Source organism: Eurypyga helias, unplaced genomic scaffold, assembly GCF_000690775.1.
Source record: "Eurypyga helias isolate BGI_N326 unplaced genomic scaffold, ASM69077v1 scaffold373, whole genome shotgun sequence".
Taxonomy (NCBI): domain Eukaryota; kingdom Metazoa; phylum Chordata; class Aves; order Eurypygiformes; family Eurypygidae; genus Eurypyga; species Eurypyga helias.
Genome location: NW_010240295.1, coordinates 1 through 26204, shown reverse-complemented (window position 1 = coordinate 26204; position 26204 = coordinate 1). Strand labels below are relative to the sequence as shown.

General features: G+C 39.5%; 1 protein-coding gene across 1 annotated transcript in view; it reads right to left on the bottom strand.

Moving 5' to 3' along the window:
• The window catches only part of NID1 (nidogen 1), a gene marked incomplete at its 5' end in the record, with an annotated part of 47223 nt that extends 21530 nt beyond the window's left edge, over positions 1-25693 (bottom strand). Inside the window, 12 exon segments of the mRNA XM_010148384.1 lie at positions 3540-3662; positions 4208-4351; positions 7715-7843; positions 9069-9212; positions 10191-10436; positions 12208-12408; positions 13517-13768; positions 15043-15192; positions 16295-16722; positions 17345-17574; positions 18789-19085; positions 25601-25693. Coding sequence (XP_010146686.1) covers positions 3540-3662; positions 4208-4351; positions 7715-7843; positions 9069-9212; positions 10191-10436; positions 12208-12408; positions 13517-13768; positions 15043-15192; positions 16295-16722; positions 17345-17574; positions 18789-19085; positions 25601-25693 — 2437 coding nt within the window.
• Positions 25694-26204: the final 511 nt, after the last annotated feature.

Genomic DNA, 26204 nt, shown 5'->3' with positions numbered 1-26204 from the left:
AACAAACTGAATGGACAAAACATCCCCTAAAGCCACGTACAAACATTCAAAGTCTTTTTTGGTCATTAAGGAAAGCTCTTGCAGCAGCACTGCAGAAGATTTATGGACTTAAAAAAAAAAAAAATAGTTGGAGGCTGAGAAAACAGGATGAGAAACGGAGACATATAAGACTTCTTCCCTTCCATTTTGCAGGGGGATTACAGTCTCATACACTAAACCAAATTCAATTAGTTCTGTAACAGGACTCAAAAATTTTTAAAGATCTGATATAACTACTCAAACAGGCTTTCATTCACAAGCTAAAACCAGAGGTGATTTAAAACTGTGTCCAGAATCAGTATGTAATCAAAGAGTACTTTTTGATTTCCTATGTGGATCACTTTATCTCCTACATATCACAAGGAGTTATAATGACATCCTTAATTGCTGTTCTCAGACACTGCCAACAAAAGAAGAGGAAAAAAACCACACAAAAAAAATAACACACTTCCCTTTGTCGTTTCATTTTCCTTTGTAATCCTTCACTTTGTGTTGCCCTGTTAAGTGCATTTCTCATGTGAAATGGATTGTATTAAGAGGAGCAGCGAATGGCTCTCAACAGTCAGACCCCTAGTTCCAAGAATCTAGATTTGTTTCTGTTTAGTAAACAGTGTCTGGGGTCTGCAGGGGTAGAAACACTCAGACATCTGGTTTTTTGAAATGGAAAAATGAAGCGTGAGGAAATAATGAAGTACAGACTTTCTTAATAGCTGTGAGCAGCGGGACATTCCACCATCATTAACTCTTTCATTAATCTGCTGGTTCACTCCTACAGACATTCTCTTGTGTGTGACTCAAATCCGTTTTACTTATTAGACTACAGGAACAGCAACAGGAGTTGCTGTTCAGCAGAGGCAAGGGTCAGCAGTAGGTTTCATAGAATAATAAAGAAACCAAACAAGCAAGCAATTGGATTGGAAAAGGATACAGCAAAAAGAACTGAGTATTCGGATGAATGAAACTTCCATGCTGCTAACAACCAGCAAAGGCTTCAGTGACTTGACTGAGGCTAATTAGATCAAAACCTTCGTGAGTAAAAAGGGGAAGAAGGTCTCTAATTACAGCTGAATACAATACAGCCTCAGCTGGAATCTCCATTCTGAAGCAACTTACTTTACAAATTGGGTGCTAAAGTAAACTAAGCTGCTTTTTGCTAGGCTTCAGAAAGTATATTTTGATTTTATCTCCTGGCAATGATTACTTTTGGATACATCCACTTTAAAAGTACTAAAGCTTTAGCAACAGATGACGACCCAAGGGCAGCTATTGTTCTGTTAACTCTCCAAGGGAGGAGTAGCTAAGTTTGTTGTAAACACTGCCATTGCTGCAGACTAGCAGAGCATTACAGATACCCTGCACTTAGTCAAAACTGAGCAAAAGTGAGAGTCTTATCTACACAGATCTTTTTCTGCTCTGGGCATTTCATGAGCAGAGACAATCGATACAAGTGTTTCTAAAGCATGTCTTCTACTGGTAGTACAAAACAGCATTAAAAAAATGCACCAAAAAACAGAGGCATGTATGAAATCTAACAAAACCTGGCAGATGCCCACCCACTAAAACAGCAGAGCCAACAAAAATCCAAATAATTGTGTTACTACCGTTAAAGCTGTGACATGGAAATATTCCCATTCAAGATACAACTGTTGAGTATGGAAAGTCAAGAAATGTACAAGGTAAGCAGAAAAAAAATAACACAAAGCTACTGCAAAACAGTTCCCTGTGCTTAGCTGTTTAGTAGACACACTAACCACCACATGTGAAAAGGTGTTGTTCTCAACAAAAAAACCCACTTAAATATGCTATCACATATTTTTGTCCAGGTAATAAAGTTAATTGGTGGAATTCAAGTACCTTTCTAACAAACCTCCTGTTTCAGCGTCAAAGGGGATGTGCCAGACATGAAAGCAGTAATCCTGCTTCTACAATTCTTCCTGAAGAACTGGAAGCTTTAAGGTTTGATTTTGATTCAACTTATTCGCATCCATTTTCTCCTCCAGGAGTAATAATCCTGGTGTTATCAGCTAGTTGGTTGGCTAAATATTCTGACACAGGTCAAAACATGAGGTAGTTCATCATTCATTTGGCATAAAATGAAAATACACATGGGCATTAATGCATGAAAAGTTAGTTAAAAATAATATTCAAAGACTGGCAAAGTGGCAAAAGCTAGAGCTTCAAAATCAAAACCTCCTACAATTTACCTGAGATAGAACTGTACAAGCACTGGGTGATTTGATGTAACGTGGTTTTGAACACATGATAAAGCATCATGTAAGTATGATCTAAAACCAGAAAGAACACTGCAAATTTTTTATGCCTTTCCTGTAAGTGATCCTTTGCCTTTCAGTTTTAAGACGCGTATCCAATTGTGCAAAAGAGGTAAGAACTTCAGAATCAGGGAATTAGTGGCAAAAGAAGGAATGCATCAGGTAGTAATCCTGTGCCATGCAGAAAACGTGCACTTTTAAAGACAGCACATGCATTATGGGGAAAAAAAAAAAAAAAAAAATCTCGATTTTGAATCATCAAATACTTTGGACATCATTAAGAAGTGCAGAAGCTGAATTACAAAGACGGCCTCCCTCCTCAGTCATACTGCTTCTTGCTTTCTTTCCCTTTGGCCTATGCCTTTCTTACACTTGGCTGCACAGTTTGAGTTTGTCTGTTGAGAGGTCAAGGGTCTTTTGCCCAACAGCAAGAGTTTTAGAAGCAGGAAAATTGGGTTGAATATATTCAGAAGTCAGGCTTCACTTTCTGGGTGAAAGCATTCACCATTCTGCAAAACCTGAGCGCTGCCGTCTCAACGGTTTGTCACACTTTTGAATGAAAGTAACTATAACAATGCTACTTTGTACTTCAGTGTTCTTTACTTCCTTTTTTTTTTAAGCATACTTCCAAGATCAGGAGTTTCATACTTCAAGGCCCAAACTACAACACAAGAATCCAGCTGTGGGAGGATAAAGAACTTTCTGGTAAATTAAGAACAAGCAGGGTAAATACAGAAATAACTAAGTTCTAGCTAGAAACTGCAGACAGCCTTTCTGGACTCTTGCTAGCTATACGTGGCAGGTAGGCATCTAGATCCCACTGAAGAAAATAGTGCAGGTACTTTGGTCACATCCTTCACTTTTCTCCTGTAACTGTTGCATTTCATTTACATTGCCAACAGTTTCAGATGTTTTATGGTAAGTGACCACTGTGTATTCAAACCAAATCAATCTGTAGTCAAATTTTTACATAAGGCAACTTCAAAAGATAGTATCGGTTTGGGGCTGAGAACTGACGAGGATACAACAAACAAAATAAACCAGGGTATCATGGAAAAGTGGTAACAGTCAAGCTTGACACAAGCTTGGTGAAGTTCAGAACTTGAAAGAGAATAAAAGACCCCAATAAGACGACATACTATATGTTCCAGAGAGAAACCAAATTAATGTATATCCTCCAATTCCCAAATTACATTTCTGGTCCAACTTTCAAGAACTATAGAATTTTACCTCCTAACACACACCGGAAACCATCCCCACGATAACCTGCCTTACAATGGCAGCTGAAGGACCCCGGCGTGTTGTAGCAGAAAGCATCTGGATGACATTGGCCTTGTTGACATTCATCTACATCTGTAAAAGAAAAGATCAATCTCAGATAACTGTTCCTCCTGATGGACAAATGAGAGCAATGAATTCAAGTGCAAACCTGCCATATTACTGTCAGGGTCCTATTTTAGGATATCTGATTGGAATTACAGACCTTCGGAAGAGTAACTAATACAGAAATGCAAAGGAGAAAGAAAAAAGCATGCATGTATTTTAGGTTCTGTCTCAGACTGCAACTGACATGAAACACAATATAACTAACTTTACACAGTCTGAGCAGCAGGTGCCATCACATGCCACATCAGCAATATAAGCCAACACAGTGCCAACAGTTCCAGCCAATGAAGATCTGCTCTGCTAACTGCAACTACTGCAATTTCGGCCTTTACCTCACCTTGGACCTTCTGTAGCTCAAATACTTGAGGAGAGGAAAGTTTAATGTCATGCCAGCCTGAAGGATTTAAGCTATGAAATTTCCCACTTCATCACAAGCAAATACAGGACATTGCCATGACCAGCCAAGTTGTGCAACAGAGAGTATAGAAACCCCATAACACGGTGCTACCCACCCTCACAGGCACGGCCATCTCCGGAGAAGCCAGGGAGGCATGCGCAGATGTAGGCGGACCCTCCGGTGTACACACACTGAGCGCGCTGAGGAATGTCACAATTGTGTGTGCCCATCTGGCAGTGGTTTACAACGTATTCAACAGCTGCAGGTCAGATGTACAAGAGGAGATAAAATTTGAATTTCCCTCTGCAAGTCTGAAGCTCATAGTAAGTTTATAGGGAAATAATAATAGCTGTGAAAGTATACAGAAGAGAAAAAACAAGGAAACTGAGTTTTTTAGTTTGGGTGTTGGGATTTTTTTTTTGCCAAGATCTCCCCTTTCACTGGTGTTAAGTCTTCTTATTAACATTTTACAAGAAACCATTTGTCCTCAACACCTCACAGATGTTTGCTAAAGTAGAAGAGGGCAGAAAGGCTACTAAAGTTTTGTTTTTAAAAAGGAGTCCTTGATGAAGAAGTGTAAGGCATCTCACAGAGGTACCTCACATGTTAGCTAAGTGGTCAGTTCACTGCACTGGGAATTATCACACATCCTGCTACACTAACCTAGCACTGACCCGGGGCTGTCGTCACTTGGCAACAGATAGGAGCTGTGACTCACACAATAAAAGATAAACATATTTGTCAACTACTGGAGAGATTTTTGACCAATTGTGGAAGCTGGGACCAGTCCTGGAGCTTTTCATTACTTTCTCATTGTTGACAGCAGTGACTCTGAAGGCATTGCACTGCTTTACACACAAATTACTTCAGGCAGTCACTGGAGCCCTGCCTATGCTTACCTGTCATGTCAAAGAAGAAGAACGCAAACCATGGCATTTAAAATAGCAGGAGGCAAAATACTACAAAAATTTTGGGCCTGGAAACAGATGAGTGTGCAGTATGTACATTGAGAAACAGACTTCCAGCTGCTGGAACAGAGAGTCCAGTGAGGCTTTCTCTACCCAGTTCTTATGAGAAGCTGACAGGGGACCAAGTCAAGACTCAACAATGCTCCTTTCATCACAGTATAAAGATGGAAACTATCACTGTATCAGCAGGGAAATAAAGATCTGCTATCAGAGCCAAATCTGAATCAGTCATTTTCTCCATTTCTCTGGAGAAGAATTGTTAGAATCATTTGTATCTGTTCTGTTTGATGAAGTAAGTTTTAGATTGCAAAATAATCTAGTTAGAGCTGCATTATAAATGCATAAGTTTTAGAGTCTCCATGGGAGTCCCCAAGTCCTCCTATTCCTCAGCCTACAAATAAGAGCACAGGATTTATTTACAACTCTCTTCTAAAGCTATCCAGTGAGTCAAACGACTGGTATGAAAAAGCTGAGTCAGAGCTGGTATCCCAGAGCAAGCTGCAAAAGCACAAAGAGGGTAGTTGTTGCCCTTTCTGGGGTTCAAGTTTTCTCTGAGTTATAAAACCCCTAGGAAAGGGGAGCAAAATTACCATGACATTTATTTTCAGCCTGTTAGGAAACTGGAATTCATCTTCCCTCTCTTCAGTCATACAGATGCAAAGTTTGGTTTTGACTGGAGGAAGGGATCAAACAGAAGTCCTTCAATCTGGGCAAGGAATTACATAGCACATGTTAGAAGTGTGACACACCAGCTTCATGGGAAAATGGTACAGTGAAGCCAGTAAGGTCATGGCTGGAGGGAAGAATGTTCCCTTTCAGGTCCAAGAGACAAAAGGGTTGTGGTGAACATAATGGAAAGAACATAATGCCACTCTTCACATCTCACCCTATCCCTTCCAGTGTCCTGGTAGAAGTAGTTGCTTTTTCCAACTGTTCTGCAACAAAGAGCAGGCTTAGGGTGCACTGTGAGCAGCTGTAAGTGGTAATTTTTACTAGAGCAAAGAAATGGGGCTTGTGATGGAACATAATAAACAGCATGTGAAGTCACACACTGAAGGGAAGTAATGCAACTTGCTGCAGCAAGATGAAGGCTCCTCAGTCTCAGCTGAAGAACAGGCTCAGCTATAATGAGGAAAGACCTGAATGCATTAGCTGACAAAGGGTAACTAAGCTTCCACCACAAAGCAGTCATGACAGAAGCAAACATAATCCTCAGCCATTATCAGAAAGAGTAACAGGTCCAACCATACTGGAAGACTGTGCATGGGCTTTGTCAGTACAGAATTACTGTCAGGTTGCAAAGACAAAAAAAAAAATCTAATCTATATTCTAGCCTGACAGTTGCAGCTGTAGCTGTAGAGTCATTAGAATCATTGATTCTTTTAGGTTGGAAAAGACCTTTAAAATCATCAAGTCCAACCATTAACCCAGCACTGCCAAGTCCACCACTAAAACATGTCCCTAAAGTACCTCATCCACTTTTCTTCAATACCTCCAGGGATGGTGACTCAATCACCTGCCTATGTAGCCTGTTTTAGTCCCTGACAACCCTTTCAGTGAAGAAATTTTTCCTAATATCGAATCTAAACCTCCCCTGGTGCAACTTGAGGCTGTTTCTTCTCGTCACTTGGCAGAAGAGACCAAGCCCTCTTCTATTTGCCATTTGTAGATTTTTTTATTTAGCTTTTGATATTTGCAATATAAATGGCACCCAAAACAATCAGTTTAATGATCTCAAGGGTAAAGCTCATACTTTTTCTTTCTATATGGAAAATTCACTTTCAATACAAATCCCACATAATCATCTTGCAAATCTGCCAGCTACCAAGTGGAATTTCTACAACTTCAGTGAAAAAGCGAGCAAACAGGAAAAAATATCGTTCATTAGGACAAGCTTAGTCCAGAAAGTACTGATTATCTCAGGCTTCCTCCAGAAAAAGCTTCTAAACCAAATAAATAATTCAGTGACAACCTCTGAGTTTGAAGTTATCACAGCCCATTAACAACCCAAATCGCAAAGATTTTAACAGTGAAACGGTCTGGAGTTATGATTCCTTTTCAGCATGATTAACTCTGACTTCAGAATAAGACTGCAATAGCCAAGACACACTGCTTTAGACTTGTGCACTGCCTTGTCCAAGGGATGAATCTGTAGTAAGATCTAATTTGTTAAGTCTAATTCTAGATTAGATATAAGAAAAAAACAAAACACAAACCCCCCAAAATCCAAAGCATAGGACTACAGAAAATGATGAAAAAAGCCCTATATCTCATCTTGAAAGTGAGATGCTGTGAAATAACAGCAAACTAGTAACTGCTCACTTGAATTTTTCTTCTTTTAAAAATTTTAATTTTACTTCCATGTAAATTTACAGCTGAATAATGGTACAGAAAGGACAGAAACATTCAATAATCATTTCCACTTTCTATTTAGAAACACTCTGAATGGGCAATTTTTATGAGATGAAAACAAAGTAATTCAGGCACATTCTTTGTAACCTAGTGGAGTGTAATCACTAACTGCAGCATGAACTCCTAAATTCAACTCACACTAGAAGTCAGCACAGATCCTAGAAGCTCTGTTTTCTGTCTCTGTGAGATGAACCACAGCCTGAAAGCTGGTGGGCAGTGCTTTCAAGAAACGTGAAACTCACCAACACAAGTCCGCCCATCTGCTGCAAACTGGTATCCTTCACCACACTCGCAGCGGTAGGTTCCTGGCTGGTTATTGCAGACTGCATTGCTGCCGCACAGAGCTGGTTGCTCTGAACATTCATCGACGTCTAGAATGTTATACGGATTCCAGTTATTACAAAGATGCACTTAATACTGATGCCACAAAAAAAACCCCTGCAGCTGCCGAGTAACAGCAGGCATGCATATTTAAACTACATCTTGGATAGACCACACCTCTTAAGAGATATTAACCTAAAAACAAGTTTTTAGGTAATTCTGTTCTCAGCTGACATGCACCAAAAAATACACCACAGGAGAGGTTCTATAATGAAGTAATAAAGGGAAACTAAATCAGAGAGGAAAGAGGACCCACTGAGAAAGCAAATGCAGCCTACAAGGTTATCAGAAGCAGTGATGTCTACCGGGGGAGCACAAACTTTAGGAAGGACTTCCTCTTTCATTATCCATATACATTCAGTGGGACAGGGTGCTGGGCCATGTTGTCTAGACTATGCTTTTGCCAACAAAGGTTTGACCATGATCCGTAAGGTCCCTTCCAATCTGGTACTCCAGGATTCTATTATCTCTAATCCACTGCTGCTCAACTCACAGCACCAGAGGACTGGGAGGGACAGTGTAATGCTACTGTTTTCATTTGCAAGTTCATTTAAGGGTTGGAGTATGGGGGAGGGTTGTGCTGGGTGGGTTTTTTTGTGGGTTTTTTTTTTTTTTTAAGGAAACAACTCAGTTAACTAATAGGGATGATGCATATTTCATTAATACACACTTTCACCTCTTGAAAACAAGTATTTGTGCTGTGATTTGATTACAAAACAAACTCCAAATACACTAAGAATTTAGAGCTGCACAGAGCTGGAAAATAAGACTCCTTGAACAGAAGACATTTTCAAAGCAGATCTTGAAAAAGATAATTTCAATGGGTTCCACATGTATGTACTCTGTATGAACGTACATAACCCATTCCTCATGTCCCTCAAGAACTTCTAACCTAGTTGACTCATTTTAACCAGAACTTGCAGAACAGTAAATTTCTCACAGCTAAGTTCCCACGAGTTTTATGAAAAGATGAACCAGATAGGAAAGATGCTTTGTAAGCTAGCAAAACGTACCCAGGTTTGACTGCTCAAGACTTGCTTACTTTAATTATTGAACTACATCAGCTACCCCAGCATCCCTCTAACCTATCTTTCCCCACACCAGCCTCTCAGGACCGTTCATTTTGCTGGAATGGCGAGTCCTGAGGGTCAGTACATTCCAAGCAAACCAAACGTTACATTAGCTGTAATTTTGTATTTAAAAGTTTTCTGATACCATAACAAACGTTTCCATCTCCACGGAAGCCAATCGAACATTCACAGACAAAACGATTTCCAGTTCCTGGACGACATATCGCATTTGTGTCACAGTTATGAGTACCGGTGTAGCAGGGATTCCGGTTAATATCAGCAGAACCATCTGACAAGAGAGATCTTATTTAGCCATGACAATTATCCATGTAATAGCACTCAGATAAGGCCCAGGAGGAGATTGCTTATGGTGCACATGAAACAAGGAAAGAGAATACTTTTTGCAACAGGAAGAAAGGGACTTGTAGGTGATAGGCAGGACAGGAATCTCAGACATGGCAATAGCACCTGTATTCCTTGTTACATGTGCAAAGGACTGCTGAGTTTAAAAATAGAGAAGCCACAAAAACCCATCTTAACAGAAGGATTGACAAAGATAATGCATCTTCCAGCCACTGACACTAGACCCAGAATGTGATTCTTAATAGCTTGGTTTGTCCATTTTAATTAGTAGAACTTTATCTTTGTATAAAAAACCCCAACCAACCAAAAAAACCACCCACCACCAAAAAGGAGCACAGTGCTTTCTTGCACTCATCTACAGTGCATTTCCAAATTGCTCCTTTGCTTTTATTCTGATCTTAGTCCAAACAGACAAACTTGGACAGCTCATCCAAAAAACCATACACCTCATATGGCATTTTATCTTTGGAAGGTAGGCAGCCTGTTTCAAGATAAATTACAGAAAATAGCTGGTTCAATGATAAATCTTATTCCCCTCTTCCGCCCTTTGCAATTAAAAAAAAAAAAAATCATTAATAGAGAAACTAAATTAGGTAAAGATAAACAATACACTCCAAGTATCTGAGCAGCTATAGATTCAATGTGGTATGTTGAGAGTATTTCAGGAATTAGACACAAACTCCATTGAATTTCAATTTCAATTAAACACCATTCTCCAAGTAAAGATACAAGCTTTCAACAGTCCCATTTATCTTCTTAATTTCTGGACTTGGACTTCTACTGACTAATGCAAGAAATTAATGTAACTCATTAATTTAGCTCGGCTAGATCTGATTCAAAAAAAACATAGAAGCCTGCTCTTAATTACTCGCAGAAGAGAAAAAGATTTCCAGTTCATACATACCACTGATGGGGCCGATGGAATTACTCATAGCATATCGCAGAATCTGCTCATCTCGGTTATACAGGACAAATACGCTGTCCACTGAGAGCTGCTGAGTAGCAGCAGCAGCATGGTGAGACTCATCATGAATGCATTCATCAAATGAGATGGTCTGTCGCCACTGATAGGCACCTGTGTAGGTGGAAGCAACCCCATCCCTTTCCGGCTCTGTCACTGTGTACTCCCTGGTAGATGATGAAGTGATCACTGCAATACAGCAAGCAATCCGCTGATCAGAACAGACAGCAAAAATAGCCCCGGGCAGGGTATCTGTAGACTTGGGATACAGGTCGAGTAGCGTAGATAGAAATGTCAAAGGCAAGAAGCTATGAAAGTGGATGTATTTCCATGCAAAGGAATAGGCACTTGACTAGGCTTACTCTGTTCTCAGATATGACAGCCTTGAGGAATGAGTCATATAATTTATCCTGACATATTTTAACAATTTAACTTTACTTTGTGGGTTAACAGATGAAGAAAGGAAAATTCAACTCTGGAAACTCAGAGGGTTTAGATGAATTTACATAATGGATCTATAAGCTAAGAAGGACAAGAGCCATCTCACCAGCACCAAACTACATCCTCTTATATGCTTCCCAACAGATTTCTGTACTGTGAAAAATTGTGACCAAAACTCTTCAAAACAGATCTGGGCTTGCAGATCCCCCAGCAACAGAAAGCTACTCAGAACTCCACTATTCTTCACATGGACACCAGAACACACTTCTATCAATCCACTTGCAACAGTTAGCAAAAGCTGGATTTCTGCTAAGTGATGGTGTATCAGATATGCCATAGGAAAGCAGAAGAGTAATTGTTTGAGTACTGATAAATCACATCCAGCCTGAAGGATGCCTCCTTCCAGCCCCTGACTTCTCCTCCATGGGGACAGCATTTCTGCCAAGGCAGCAGGTGTTCAACAGGGCATGCGCAGCCCAAACAACTTCTCCAAAACTGTGAAGCTGTTCAGCACAAAGCGGAAGCTTCCTGCTACCTTCAGCTCCTCCTCCTCCCAATCCATAATGACAGGCAAAGCACCAAGAGGGGTTCATCACTGGCTACCAAAGCACGGCATCAGTGGATATAAGGCAGTAATGATGCAACTACACCACTTCCAGCTATCCTAGCAATCAAGATGTGCCCTTGCAGCAAAGTGTATTCTCTCCTGTATCCATGTGCATCTGGGTGCAAGACAGGCTGCTTCCTGTTTCTTGCTCTTTGACAGCTAGGCGGGCTGGCTAGCCAGCAGCAACACTGCAACTTCCCTTTGTTTTTGCTGTGTTGAAACACCCATAATTTTACCCAGCAAAAGAAGGGAGATTCACCTACAAACAGCGAAATGAAGAATGGGTCTCTTATCAAATCTCAGAGTCTGAGATAAGGAAGAGAGAAAGACTAAAGAGACAATGGAGGAAACTGATAAGGGAATTAAGAGGCTCCTAATTTTCTGGTCAGTTGTTCAAATTCAGCTCAAACAGTATTGAAAAGGCTTGTTACTATCATAAGGTACAATAATTGCAATGCAGTTTACATGGCACGTTATCTGGTTTGCACAGCATCATTGGACAAGACCAACACCCACTTGATGGCATTACCACAAAAAAGTATACACCAGTACAGCTCCTACTGAAGGAGCTGTGGACCCTGCAAAAAGCTTTGCAAATTGTACAACTGCTAGGAGCAGTGTAAAAACTAAAGCCACTGAAAAGGGAAACAGTGTTTTGCAAACATCATTTCAGAGAAATCTGAACATTATGAACTTTTTTTTCAATAACAAGTTCGTAAATACTTGCATTGTCCCACTCAAAATCCATCGTCTTTTGGGACCTGTTCCTCAGAGGTAAAGAGCAATTTTCTATAAATCAAAAGGGTCCTAAGTACACTCGCTAAGAAGGGAGTAAAATAATGTTTTTCAGATTGTCATACTCTGCTCTGAGAAATGTGGACTTTCGAAAATTTTGTTCTTAGGGAACCTTACCAGAACTAGAAGTGTGATAGAGTTCAGTGTATGGTTCTATATGGACTGATGCGCCAGAGGGGATCTCAGGTATTCTGCCCTCCATTTCTGTGCTGATGGTAAGGTGACCATGCTCATCAATTCCACTGAATTTCTGCTTTATAACCAGCTTCTCATTGTTGCCAAGAAAAGTTACTTCAGTTTGCCGTGTAAACTCGCCACCTAAAGAAACAGGATTAGTTAAACCACTTAATAGCAGTTTCTGACTCCTTCTATTCGAAGTATTTCTTCTAGTATATAAAATACAAATTACTACTTTCTGCAAGCTTTGATGCAGCATCATTGCTATTGTTTTGGGTAACTTTCAGAGGTATACCAATAATATGCTTGAATAATGCAAGGAAACTATCTTTTCTTAAGCAGTGAACACGCTAAATTGCAAGTAAGCTTGAAGAAGCAAGGGCTTTTTAATTTTAACAAAAGCTCCAACAAAGCTAATAATAGTAGGCCTTACCCTACTAGTTAAAATGGCAAAGGAGTTAGCTGTACATTTTAGAGAAAACCTCCATTAGGAATATAGTGAGTTAAAAAAAAAAAAAACAAAACCACCCCATCTGTTTTCAAATCAAAACCAAGTGAAATGTATGGTGTAAATTCCAGAACAAACTTCAAGTATCCCAGAACCAAGAAAACCCCCAAAGAAAGTTATGTTCATCTAAATTCATAGTATAGGACTGTAAAGGATAAAACGTTAAAGAGAAACACATGTTCTCCTAGAGCAGATTGGATCTACAGCTTGAATTCATGTGCACCAACAACCAGATTTGGCCTCAAACTCATATGAAAAGCTGTAATCGTGTACTGCGATTTCCCTTAAATCAGTTAACTGAATCATTTGCATCATGCAGGAATTGTTTCTGTTAAGAATTTCAGACCTTCAAAGTCAGATCTGCTCTTTTGTTCCATTGGTTCAATCAGGCAATTAACATGTGAGGTCTCTTGTAGATGTAGGGGCAGCTTTTTTTCGGTAGCTCTGTACGTTTTAGTACCAAAAATCAGATTCTTTTTATTAATCTCTGTCTTGTACAAGAACTGGCCAAGCCATTCTTCTTTCTAATAGACTTGTGTGCTTGTGCACCAACGGTAAATCAAAAAGCTCAATATCTATACATTGTAAACAAGAAAACCAGTGAGAAGTTTGGTTACAAAGCAATCCATCTGCAGCTTAGAATAAACATGTTTATATTGCTTCTAAATGCATATGTCTTTTCTCTCAAGACAGAGGAAAGCATAGCACAGTTTTTGAACATTATTTTAATTTAGAAGTTACCAGTAACACTGAATCCATTTTTATATCCTTGTTGTTCCACAGCAAACATCCATCCTATGATACCTCCAATAGAGGCAAGAGGCAGTAAAGAATACCCCAAAGTCTCTGGGATTGTGCTGATAGCGGTGTAGGCACGCCCTTGGTTCATCACAACATAGGAGTGGAGGTCAGTGTTCTCGAATATAACTGGAACGGGGTTATTTCCTACAAAGATTCTTCCTTTGACCTTCCCGTTGACTCTTTGAGGAGAACCTGGCAAATCAATACAATGCATCAGAACAAAACAACACTCTCTAAGAATGTGTTCAGAGCGTTCACTATGTTCAAAGATATTAGTGTTGAAATAAAAGACAAACAAATGCTCACAGAATTCATCAGATAGGAAACTGCCTTCACACAGTACGCTGATTTGCTTCTATACGTAGGTAGGTGCATGCATGTGTGTTGTGACTATACAGATGACTAAGTGGCCAAAATTGCCTGAAGAAATGCCCTTTATCCTCATTAACAGTTTTGTCTGCAAGGGTAACTCCATAAACAGGTTATGCTGTTACAGTAACTCCGACAGTAAGAGCCATAGAAACTTGCTTTGAAGATCACACTTCATATCAATACCTACGGAATGTAAATTTATCCATTACCTATTAGAAGTCTAACACTGTTAGGTCTTAGAGTAATTGACCTATTATTCTAAGCAATCCTATTTCTCAACTCAAAACTATATACTGCCTTAAGACTGTGTTTTACAGAAGTAGCTACCTTGGATTGCTAGTTTTCTTCTCTATAGCATTTCCTACGTGCAAATTCAAATTCCATTATCATCAGATCCTTCTTTTCTTTCACTGGAAAATGTTATGAAGTGAAAGCTAAGTAGTAGGTTTTGCTTTCCTGCCTTATAAAACACAAAGTCTGCCGTCAGCTATTCTAGCTGTTGAAATGCATCCACGCTCTGAGTCAAGTCACTATGAGGATTACAAGCGTATACATAAGAAATTCCTTTATGGATTTTACACAGGAACAAAGTTTAAATGGGTGTCTAACAAAAATCTGGCAGATCAGCCCTTTTGTAAAGACGCTGAAGAGTCAGACAAAGATAAGCTCTGCTCCTTAGTTTGACAATCAAAGTTAATCTGCTCATCCCCTTTGAACTGACCATTTCTAGAATGGGGACCATATCAGATTATAACACGTTGGAACATCACAGCTAATTCTAACAAAAAACAACTGGATGTTATGATTAAATTACTTAATATTATCTATTAAATTGCGTCAGTTATGGAAGAGTTTACTTTTTCTAGAAAATCATCTTAAAATGCATAACCTATATAATTGACCACCTAAAATAACTGACTTCATTCAAAACCACACACCATTTTAGAATGCACAGCTCACTTCTTAAAACAACTTTCAGTACCTCTCAGTGATAAGTATTTAACCCCATCTTCGTTAGTATTGAAAATGGGTCACCTCATTCAAGAACTTCATGTGTAATTGCTGCTTATGTACCTCATTTTCAAAAAAGTTACCTTCTGCTACACATTGTCTGCCATTTCCTTTGTAACCAGGAATACAACTGCAACAAAATCCATTGGGGTAATCTTTGCAAATAGCATGAACAGAGCACTGGTGGCGGTTGTTAGCACAGGTCTGTTGGACATCTGTGTGGTAGGGAAACACTGTAGAAAATAAGACCAGACACTTATACTTCATGCAATTACTGTAGTATTCACATAACCCTGGTTTAATTTAAAACTATCTCGACACACTTGATTAGTTTTTTCATTTTCTCTATAATGAAAACAATTGCGATTGATTTTTGCTAACCTGGCAATATGCAAGTAACAGTCTACTATTCCGCAGAAAATATCAGGGCTTCAGATGTTGGAAAACTGTTTAATTCTGTCAACTTCAGGAGATCTACACTAATACACATCAGTTAAACTGCCTTGGCAAAACTAAACACACAGTAATTTCAGCCTGTCCTTGCTTCCAAACCAAAGCAAAAAGAAGCTTTTCCAACCCCAGAAGAAAACACATCAGTATGGTACTCAGGACCATGCACCAACCGATGCACCCTGTAATCCTAACAGGCTTATCCTATTATTTCATGGGGATAGCAATTCTCACATCTGCTCCAAGAAACAATTAACATCTGGCCAGACACACTGTTTTGAGTTTTCTATAAACAATTCCACAGACGTTAGAGTCACTAATCCCACCCTTGTAAAATTTGAGGCCATGAAATGCTAGCCAAACATTTTTACAACAATTACTAATCCCAACCTTTAATAAATCACCTGTATACAGTAACACACCTATGAAAAGAAAAAAGCTGGATTTCAGCACAACTGATCAGAAAATACTTACCAGAAACAGCCACTTAATGCAGCTATTAAAGTTAAGACCATACCTTTAACAACAGCCCTGGGCAAAAGAGGTGGGGAAATCAGTTTCTGCTAAGAACATGTCAGGTTTAGGAATACAGTGATCTGCATAGGAAGCTTTCCTTTGAAGAGATTCAGGTTCCACCGACACACGGTAAACATGCTCTCCTGTGAGCTTGACTTGGGAACTAGTTTACTAGACTGGCAGGATCTGAATCTGAGGTGACATCCAAGTTAACTTCATTCATGAATAACACAAACTTATTAAATATGCCCAGATTTTCAGACATGAACACAGTGAGAAGGAAACAGATAATTTCTGTAGTAGTTCAATTTCTCAGTTTTTTGCAGTCTATCCATCTTAGAAAGACCCAAGCCGTACAAAAGACCTTACCTATACCGGTTTCATCAAATTCTTCCACATCTATAACTTGGGGTTGCTGTGGTGGGAACTGCTGGACCTGGAACTGGCGAGGTGGAGCTTTTGCTGTCGGGAAATCTTGGTGACTGTAAAGAGACTCAGTTGAAGGTGTTCCTGTTACATCTTGGTACGAAGTCAGAAAGTCTTCTGTGGCTAGCTGAGGAACACTATATGTAACATGGTCTTGGTCGTCTTCTGTGCTGTCCGTACTACTGGTGACATACTGCTGTCTTATTTCAGTGGAGCCATAGTCTGACATAAATGGTTTTGAAGTCATCTCCTGGTCTTGTTCACTGGACTCTAGGCCCTCCAAAAAATTGCTGATCTTGGCAGGCACAACGCTGTCAGATGAACTACCAATCTCGAACACCCAGACACCTTGCTTCCCAGCATTGCTGCTTCTATCAAAGAGAAGCATATGCCAAATCAACATGATCAAGCACAAGTTGTGTGGTATTTCTAGCCTACACAAAACATTATCCTTCACTGAGAAACATCAGGACAAAATTGTCAAATTACCTTATCTACAGGTATAGTTTATTCAGCTGTAAGACACCCCTGACAGTTTGGATAGCATTTTTTCTCCACACCCAGAGCGCTCTGCTTGAGAATTTCTAGACTTCTTGTCTCCAAATTGAGGAACAGAAGGAAGTATTTGGGCCACAAACATCTCGTTAACATTTACCAGAACTTTCTAACTCATTCCCTTTCTTTCTTGTTCACTTTTTCTTTCAAAGAAGGACTGCACAGGATTAGCCTATAAAGAGTTAAAGTCTTAAGTGGTCCTAATTTTAGAATGGCTAAGTATACAGCAACTCCTACCAGTGTCAATGGAACTATGGACTTTCGACAAATTAGACCAAAGTCCTCATATTCCTCAAGGGGGTGGATATTTATTGGTGGCAGGCTTTGCCATTTCTCATGCAAAGGCTAATGGGATCTTATTGACTCATGCCACAATTAGGAAAAACTTAGGACTCCTTGATGTTTTCTTGAGGAGTTGAAACAAACAAAAAAGCATACTTGTGCAGGTTTCTAATGCTGGCTTCATCATCAGCAATGACATTGTAGGATCCTGCCTTTTCCCAAAAGTAGTAGTTAGTAGAGGCTTGACTAAAGCCAACCATAGCAGGAATCTCTCCATCATCGTTCTTGGAGTATGTACTATAGAACTGCAAACCATCTTCTGGATAAAGGAAAATAGCATAGGAACTGGAGTCAGAAGAGGCTAAAACGGCCTGGAATGTGTTTCTCTGTGGAAAAAAAATTAACAACCATTTACTCATGGAAAAATAGTCAAGATACACAACAGAATAACATTTTTTTAAACACAAAGTCAAAATCAGAATTTCCATCACACATAATGCATCACATATTTCCTATGAGAAATCAATATTACTCAAGCTCATATTTTGCTAACGCAGTTTTAGCCTCATCATGCATAAACATTAAAAAGAAAGCATTATCAGTGGTAAGTTAAATCTGTTAGGAAATAGCCAGAGAGGCTGCCTAAACCATAACAATTCTAAGTTTTGTAACATGCACAGGATGCTATATCACCTCCTTAAAATAGAGTTATGTGCTACAATAAATAGAAAAATTCTGTAAAGAGAATATTTAGAGTTCAAGTTTCATGTTGCTGCAAATGTCTTTTCCTGCAGGAACACTCCTAAATACCAGAGGAACCATCAAGACAGTACCTCAGACATCAGCTATTCGGGTGCAGAATCATTACTGTTAACACAATGGTTGTGTCAAAGGAGGCAAAAGAAGTTAATCTTTGACAAAATAAGATTTGCTAAATTAGGGTATTGTTCTCATCTTTACACATTTTGAGCAGGCTCATCTGCTGCATAAAGTTTATGCATTACAGTGCATAAAGTTACATATCTTTACAGGATCATACCTAACGTGGTTTAAAAAGGGAAAATGGTTTGCCAGTAATACAAAAAATAACCTCTAACAGTTTCTTCCTTCAATATGAGCTACAAAGTGTGAACTTTTAATGAATGCAACGTCATCTGTCCAGAAGTGACAGATGTTCCTATTAGTCCATATACCTGTCAGATTTTAGATAGTTAGATGTCAAAATGACTTGAGAGTCTGTTGAAAAACGCAAGCCAACTGGATTAGATTGCACAGATGGAGGGCAGGATATTCTAATACTTCAGTTACTACCACATCTCACTTAACATTCAAAGTAAAAGTTGTTGGGGAATACAAAGAAATCAGCTATGTAGATTCAAACATTTTCTTTTGAATGAATAAAATACCATAAAATAAAAATCAAGTAAAAAATTTGGAAACTCCTATTTTGCTCCAACCTTTTCAACAACAAAGTATGTTCTTAACTGTACAGGATTCATTTAAACACAAAGGAATTTAAGCCTTCAAAAACACAGGTTAAGGTGTTACACTTCAGCTGAACATATGTCCAACATATCTTAAAACTCTGACTAACATTCACCTTTCCTTCCAAAGTATGATCTCCTGGTGCCTGATAAGGAGCCACAAGCTTCCAGGTAACAATGACAACACTGCTGGGATCAAAAGGACTTTCAGGAAAACCTCTTTTGATATAGTCTGATGCAAGTTGCAAGACATCTGAGGAGGAATCTTCTCTGTAATACACATTTCCACTTCCCTCTGTTGTGTCCAGGTCAGCCATAAAAGGAGCAATAGCCCCAAAACTGACTGGAAATTGACCAAGATATTTTTCTTCACTTGAAGGTTCATTCACTGCAATAATCCCATTAGTGGCAATCTAATAAAAAAAGTGAAAATTATTAAGTCAGATACTGTTCATATGACTAGTTCCCACACTTATGTGCTCTAGATCACAGTATTTTTAATGCATTTCCAGAAGAAATTGAGTCAAAAGTCATTCTTGTATTTGTAAAGTAACTGAATTTTTTTTCAAGTTTGTTTTTTGTGTCCTATGTTGGGAGTCCTGGAATTTCAGCTGCTCAAAGACAAAGGTCTACTTTATGTTTCAAACAACCTCTTTTTCCTAGGTAAAGATTTTAGCTATTTAAATTTCAGGCACTTCTTGCCTCTTCTAACAAAGATATACATAACCACCACGTGTCACAGATTTCCAAGTCTTTCTCAGACCAAGACCAGAGCAACCCCTCTGTGAGTCTGTCAAGAATTGTGTACAGATGCTCCCAATGACCAAAAGCTCTTCTTGGTTTCAGATGTTACTTCCCTGAAGAACACTTTTACAACAGCAGGACTGGATGAAGCAAGTATTTGCTAGTTACTTTTCCAGTTAATCAGCAAGCTAGACACTTACCTGGTGTAAGGCAAGAACGGATTACACAGAAGTTTTATCAGAATCATAGCATAGCCCCTGGGAATCTGGACTTCTGCTGTGAAGGCAGAGAAGGATGCTTAATCTGGACACTTTAGAAAGCGGCCCATTCCTAAAAAAGTCTGATGTCAGTGAAGAAAAAAAAAAAAGGGGGAGAGAGGGGAGCAGGAGAAACTGAACAGCTCTGTCTTGCCCTCCACACACTTAAGACACAACAAGCTATGTCATTCCATGAAAACCTAGTTAGGAAGCCAGTACACAAGCAGGTCAAGTTGAGCTTTCCTTGCTACTACAGCACTGTCTCAGAAGCTGATAGAACTTCTGAGCAAACACCTAAACTACACACAGATGCCCACCAAAAAACCTGCTCCATGCTTAAATACTGTCATAGCTTGGGTGAGTGTCTTCTAGGAAGATGTGCAGATTTCTCTGTGCCTGGCCAGGACTGCTCTGATTTTCACTTCAATACAACCATGCTCCTCAGAACTTCTCTGTTACTGTGCAAGGTTGGCCTCAACAAGCTGCTGCTCACCCTTAAGATTGGTATAGAAGCTGTGCTCACAGCCTGAGGGGATAGAGGCTAGGAGCTGGATTTTTATACCAGATACAGGCCACCCTGTAAAATCCCTTACAGCCAAGTGCCCTGACAGAGTCTTATGGAAAACTGGCTCTAGTGCTTGGACAAAACAAAAAAGCACTAATACATATAATTAAAACTCTTGGTCTAAAATCGCACGCATACTTGCTCAGCAAGATTTAACTGGTCAGTGAGATGATAACTCCCAGTCAACCATCTCTGACCAAAAATAAAATATATACATACATAGAGGTAGATGCTAAAGCATGCCCAAGTGTGACAGCCAAACACCTTTGGCAAACCAGAGCTGACTCACACACAGTGGCAAGACCACAGGTGTCAGCCCCTGAGGAAGCACATAAACCACTCACAGCTTTTTCTCCCAGACCCTTCTTTGGGATGTGTATGGCACTGTATGAATTAGACACAGACAAACATATTTCCAAGTGTTTGACTACCTGATAACAGCACACATCTGACTACCTGCAGGCAGCCAGGCACACACCACTCTAGAGCTGCTGCCACACACGAAGGTGACTCTAAGCGACAGAGGTCCCAAAACTGACACCACAAGCTATGAAACTAAAAATGCAATATCCCACAGATTTAGCTCAGTCACAGAGATTCTTGTGAGTCCAAAAAGAACTAACTGCTGCAGGATCTTTTCACACAGTCAAGACGTTCACAACCTTAGGCAATCTTTATGAATGCTTGGATGAGGGTCAGAATGGCCACCATGACTCTGACCGCAAGGCCATCTGGCCCAGCTGTCTGTCCCCAGCTATACCTGCCAGCTTACAGATCCAGCAGAACAAGAGGACGTGCACATACTCCACCGATCCGCCTCTGACAACATTTCCCTCAAGGGATTCCCTGTGGTTTGGCTGTTTATTCACCCTCAGTGGATCTCCTTCATGTATTTAAGTCTTCCCTTCAACACATATAAACTTCATGCATACACAAAATCTCATGTGTTTGTTAAGTCTTCCCTTCTACACATATAAACTTTATGCATCCACAAAATCCCTTAAAAAGTAATTCCACAGATCTGTGACTCATACCCTGAGGTCTCTCCTACTTTTGTTTGTTTTCAGTCTGGCTCCCAGGTCTATTTGACAGGCCCTAGTTTTTGTATTGGGACATACAGTCAAACCCTTCCCAGTCTCTCACCCCATGTGAATGAAGGCCCCCAGTCTATTCACACACTCCCAGTATAAGCACTGCTCCTGGTCTCTGATTATTCTCATTGTGTCCACATTTTTTTCCCCTCTTCTACCACACATTTGGAAACGAGCAGCCCAGTAATACGTATGTTCTCCAAGACAGAAAAATTGTGGGCTATGCAAACCTGTCAGGGATGTTGGCTATGTACTCTTGGCAGCATCCTTTAAAATCTGGACTACCATTACTACCGCTACATATACCGAATCAGTAGAAGTGTAGTACAGGAATTCCTACTACAAATCAGCCCTTCATATACAGCACACACCTATGCCTTGAACCCTCCTTTGACTACCTGGGGGGTTAAAGTATGCCCCCTGCCACAGGCTAGTGATCCATCAGCTTGGTATGTAATGGTTAGCACGAACCATTAGCTAAACTTAGCAAACAGTTCACACGGTACATCAGAATTTACTTCTAAAATGGCTTGATGTCTGCTGACTGTATTGTCTGCAGATGTATAAATTCACTGCTACAGTGAAAAATACTGAAGAAGTTAAGATCATGTAAAAAATGAGAAGTTGGCTTTATGCATGAACAGCATATCTAAGATCTATAAGTAGTGTATAATCTGCACAAGCATGATGGGAATGTAGGTCATGTTAGAAAGGGGGAGGAGAAGATGAATATTGTCATAATTTTTCCTCTAATTGTCTATGACTTAACAGTAGCCACAGATCCTAAGGTGAGCTATGAATTTTAGGAATACAGAACTAAAAACACAGCATGGGCTACCCCAGTCTAGATCCTGCAATTGCAGGCTGCCATGCAACAGAGCTCTAGTCCAGAAAGGCTCCCAGGACATGTATTACATCTGTACACTAGAAAATGCCTTGTATCCCTGAAAAACAAAGCTAAAACTTACCCTAAAAATTAAAAGCTGCTAATTATACTATAAGAGTGGACAACAGTAGGGAAAATGGTGGGCATTAAGACATTTTAGCAAGGAAATGCACTCCTTGCTAAATTAGAATTTAATCTAATTTAGAGTAAATTAGAAGTTCTTTTCCTTGCTCACACTTTTTGTACACAAGCTCCTCTACACCCACCCTAAATCCTCTTGTGATAGATGTCTGGTGTTTCAAGTATTTTAAACAAATCCCATGGTCTTCAACAGATTTGGTGTGTGCAGGCTTTGCAGCTGCATGCCCCCCCCAATTCCAGCAGAGATTAAAATAACATTAAGAGAAAACACAGTCAGGCCTAGTTAATACTACAGAACAAAGTTGAGAACAGAAGAAATTACCTCAAATTTGGCCTTCCTCTTTTCACCTATTAGGGGCATGCTGATTTCCTATCTTGCTACAAACTTAAACGCAACAATTTTATTAAGGAGATGCAAAAATGCCAACATCATTTTCATTTGTTTGTAGCTTATAAACGAGACAGTTCAGTTTCAAATGTTAAGGGAATGTTTGGCTGCAAGTGCTCTATCACCGAGAAAACATTTGGAAACATTAAATGAAAATAAATACACAAACTTCTCACTTTGTGAAAATTTTTTTAGTGCAGAGAAAGAACATCTACCATTACTGAAAAGATGTATTTAGTTTACAGATTTAACAATGCATTTATATTGATAAAGATGATTTAACTTTAACCTGTTCCTTTTAAGGTCACACAGATAAATTTAAGTGTGAACACCTAAATAAAGAGAAGTAATTCAGGGCAAGTACTGGGTTTCATTAAAGTATCATTCCTGTCAAAAGGGAAAGGGAAAAAGAAAAAGATCTCAGGTGGGCGTTGTCTAAAGACCAGCTGTACTGTATATCTTTCCTTTTAGGGTATAATACTATTTAACTTGACAGGAGCTAACACAGATGTATTTTTAGCATGTTAAACTTCTGGATTACACACATAGTTAACATACATTTGTGGTTTATAGCAGAACAAATCACACAAACTGGGTTATAGGTCCACCCTGAAAAACTAAGTGAGGAGAAGGAAGTACAAAGTAACAAAGTACTTCTTTTGAAAGAAAAAGTGTATCCTTGTAGAGCAACAATTAAAGTTTCAAACAAATTATGTATTTTTCCCTATTGAGTTATGAGACATTTTGAGGACCCAAATACTTATGATTAACAGAGTTTAGAAAAATTGAATTTATTTGTATAATGAAGTGCCATTTGACATAAAGCAGCAAAATTTTCCAGTATAAACATGATCAACTATTAATTTAGGAAGTTAATGAAAGTAATGATTAACAAATTTATCCAAGCTTGCCTTAATGGACTCGGATTCTTCCCTAAAAGGAAGTAATCCCTAACCTTTAGCTTTTCCACATCAGTGAGCCCTAGTGTAAACTGAAAAATCCTTATTACAAGTGTGCTATTAAAATAAATAGATCAGTATGGCTTAAGATTCAGTGTTATAAACCTTGCATAGAAAAACACCATATTGAAGATTACATTATGTGAAAGTCTGTTTCCACTTACAGTAAAAGTACTCTCTTCTGTCTATGAAAAGAAAAAAAGTTTTGTTGCCAGGGATTTTATGACAAGTTGATAATAAACAATCGTTCCTCAGAAATCCCTGCCTTTTTATTCATGCGTAGGCCTAACTCAAGTCAGCTCCTCAACTGTCGGAAAAAGTAGAGAACCCATGTACATTTTCAATTGATTGAAGGTCAAACTTGCAAAAACCAAGCACTCAAAAATTAAGATAAGATTATCACATTATCCCAATGATTCACACAGGAAGACATATTTCATCACAACAACTCAAAACCTGATCCAGGAATTCCTTTAAGCATTATGATATATTTCTACTGATACCACATGTCAATTGTTTCAGCTTGATAATATTTACTATCAGCAAGCAATATTTTGGTAAATTCTTCTTACTGAATAACATCACAGAACCTAATAAATATTCACTGCCAATAGACAATAATACTGTGTATTGTGAATGGGCATTTAAGACTTCTCAATACGTTTCCTCAGCAAGGATGTTTCTCCTTTTCCTACTCCCATACATTTTGCACTGTGCTTCTGTTTTGCAATACTTGTGATAGATTAAATGCAACTTTAAAGCATCTGCATGTTATGTAGACCAATACTGAAATACCATTCATTATCAGAATTTGCCTATATTAAAATTATCCATCTTTAGTTCTGACTAATCATGCTGAAAGAGCCCTAAAACTCATTCTGGAAGAGCCTCTATATGGGCATTCTTCCAGGCAAAAACTAACGAGAACCGTTCCTGGTTTATGTCACTGGGCAAGTAACACGATCATTAAACTAAAGAGACCTAGTGTTGTTAACCAATTTACTGCTCTTTGAAAACTCTGTCCCCTTTCTGTCACTTATCTGACAAGTTACTGGTTATCTTTGCTCACTATCTTTCAAGTATATATCTGTGCTTCAAAAAGTGTATTTTTTACTTGGGTTGGCTAATCAATGACCAAACTTAAGAGTATGGAAGAGAAGAGAAGACAATGACCTAAGGGTCAAACAAGTCCAAACTCCACCCCATACTTGTGAATTACTTTGTCCTTACTGCCAGCCTCAGTTAACAACACTCATTTTCCACATAGGCATAACTTGAATCCCCCAAAATTTTGGATTTCCGATATGATTTCAAAATTTTTCTAGGTAGGGGGAGTGTGGACAATGAAAGAGAGCATAACTTAAGTGGCAGCACTAATACAATTCAGTGTAATGCAAGCATGTTATATCTTCAGTGAATACCCATAAAAGAGACTCAAGTACATGGGAACTACATGAAATTTTGAAGGACACTTGCCACATGGAGGTCTACTTTCCTGAATGTCTCCACCTAGATTAGTCCCCAAAGTTGCATCTTAGACTCGTGATGCTAAAGCACGTTGGTTTATCTGGACAGAGAGGTGGGTTTTAACTCGATCAGATTAACGCACTAAACACACTGAGCCTTCCATACTACGACCTTTCTAAATATGCTAGTTAGCATCTTCAACCACCAGCCTGGATAAGGCATCAGAGGAAAAGAGGCAATGATAAAACAGCCAGTACTCCTGCAGCTTTCTGAAGACATGCTGTCATTTTTAACATTTTTTTTCTGGCTACTTTTGAGCAGCTCTGCTCCAGACCACTTCTTTTCAACCCCACTTTCATATACCAAGCACCCTCTACTAGCTATAAATGCGCACACACAGCTCTGGGACACAGATTCTGCCATGAGGCACGTGCACATGGTCGAGGTCTGCCTGCAGCCCAAAGCCTGCAATTGCTCTATATGCGTATTTCCCCGAGCCGAGAGACCCTTGAGCAACGAACATCTAAAAATGCCCAAGACATTAAGGGGTAGAACAGCACGTCCAGTGCTCAGAGGTGCAAGTCTTGGACTTGCCAGGCTAAAACCTAGTATAGGTGGCTAGACACTCATCGTTTCTGTTTTGCAACTTCGGCATGCTGAAGCATACAAAACATAGACCGCAACAAGGACGTTTCTTAGCTGGACATGTGTCCTATGTGCAGGAGCACAGAAAACACCTGGGGATGGTGTTCACACTGGATAACCAATTACTTTTTCTTTACTCTCTTGCTGTCTGTTGCATTGCCTCCACAGGCTGTGTGCATCGCAAAGAATCGGCAACAGCCACAGCGTGAGAAGGTAATTAACACGGCTTGATATCTCCTGGCTGAACACAACTCGAACGATCAAGCTCTTCGGACCAACCTCCGACCACGGCGCTCACACGACTAACCTGACACGCGACAAGCGCCACTACAACCCACAGCCAGGCAGCACCACGGCAAGAGCCGACAATCCCCCCGGGGAGCCTCCAA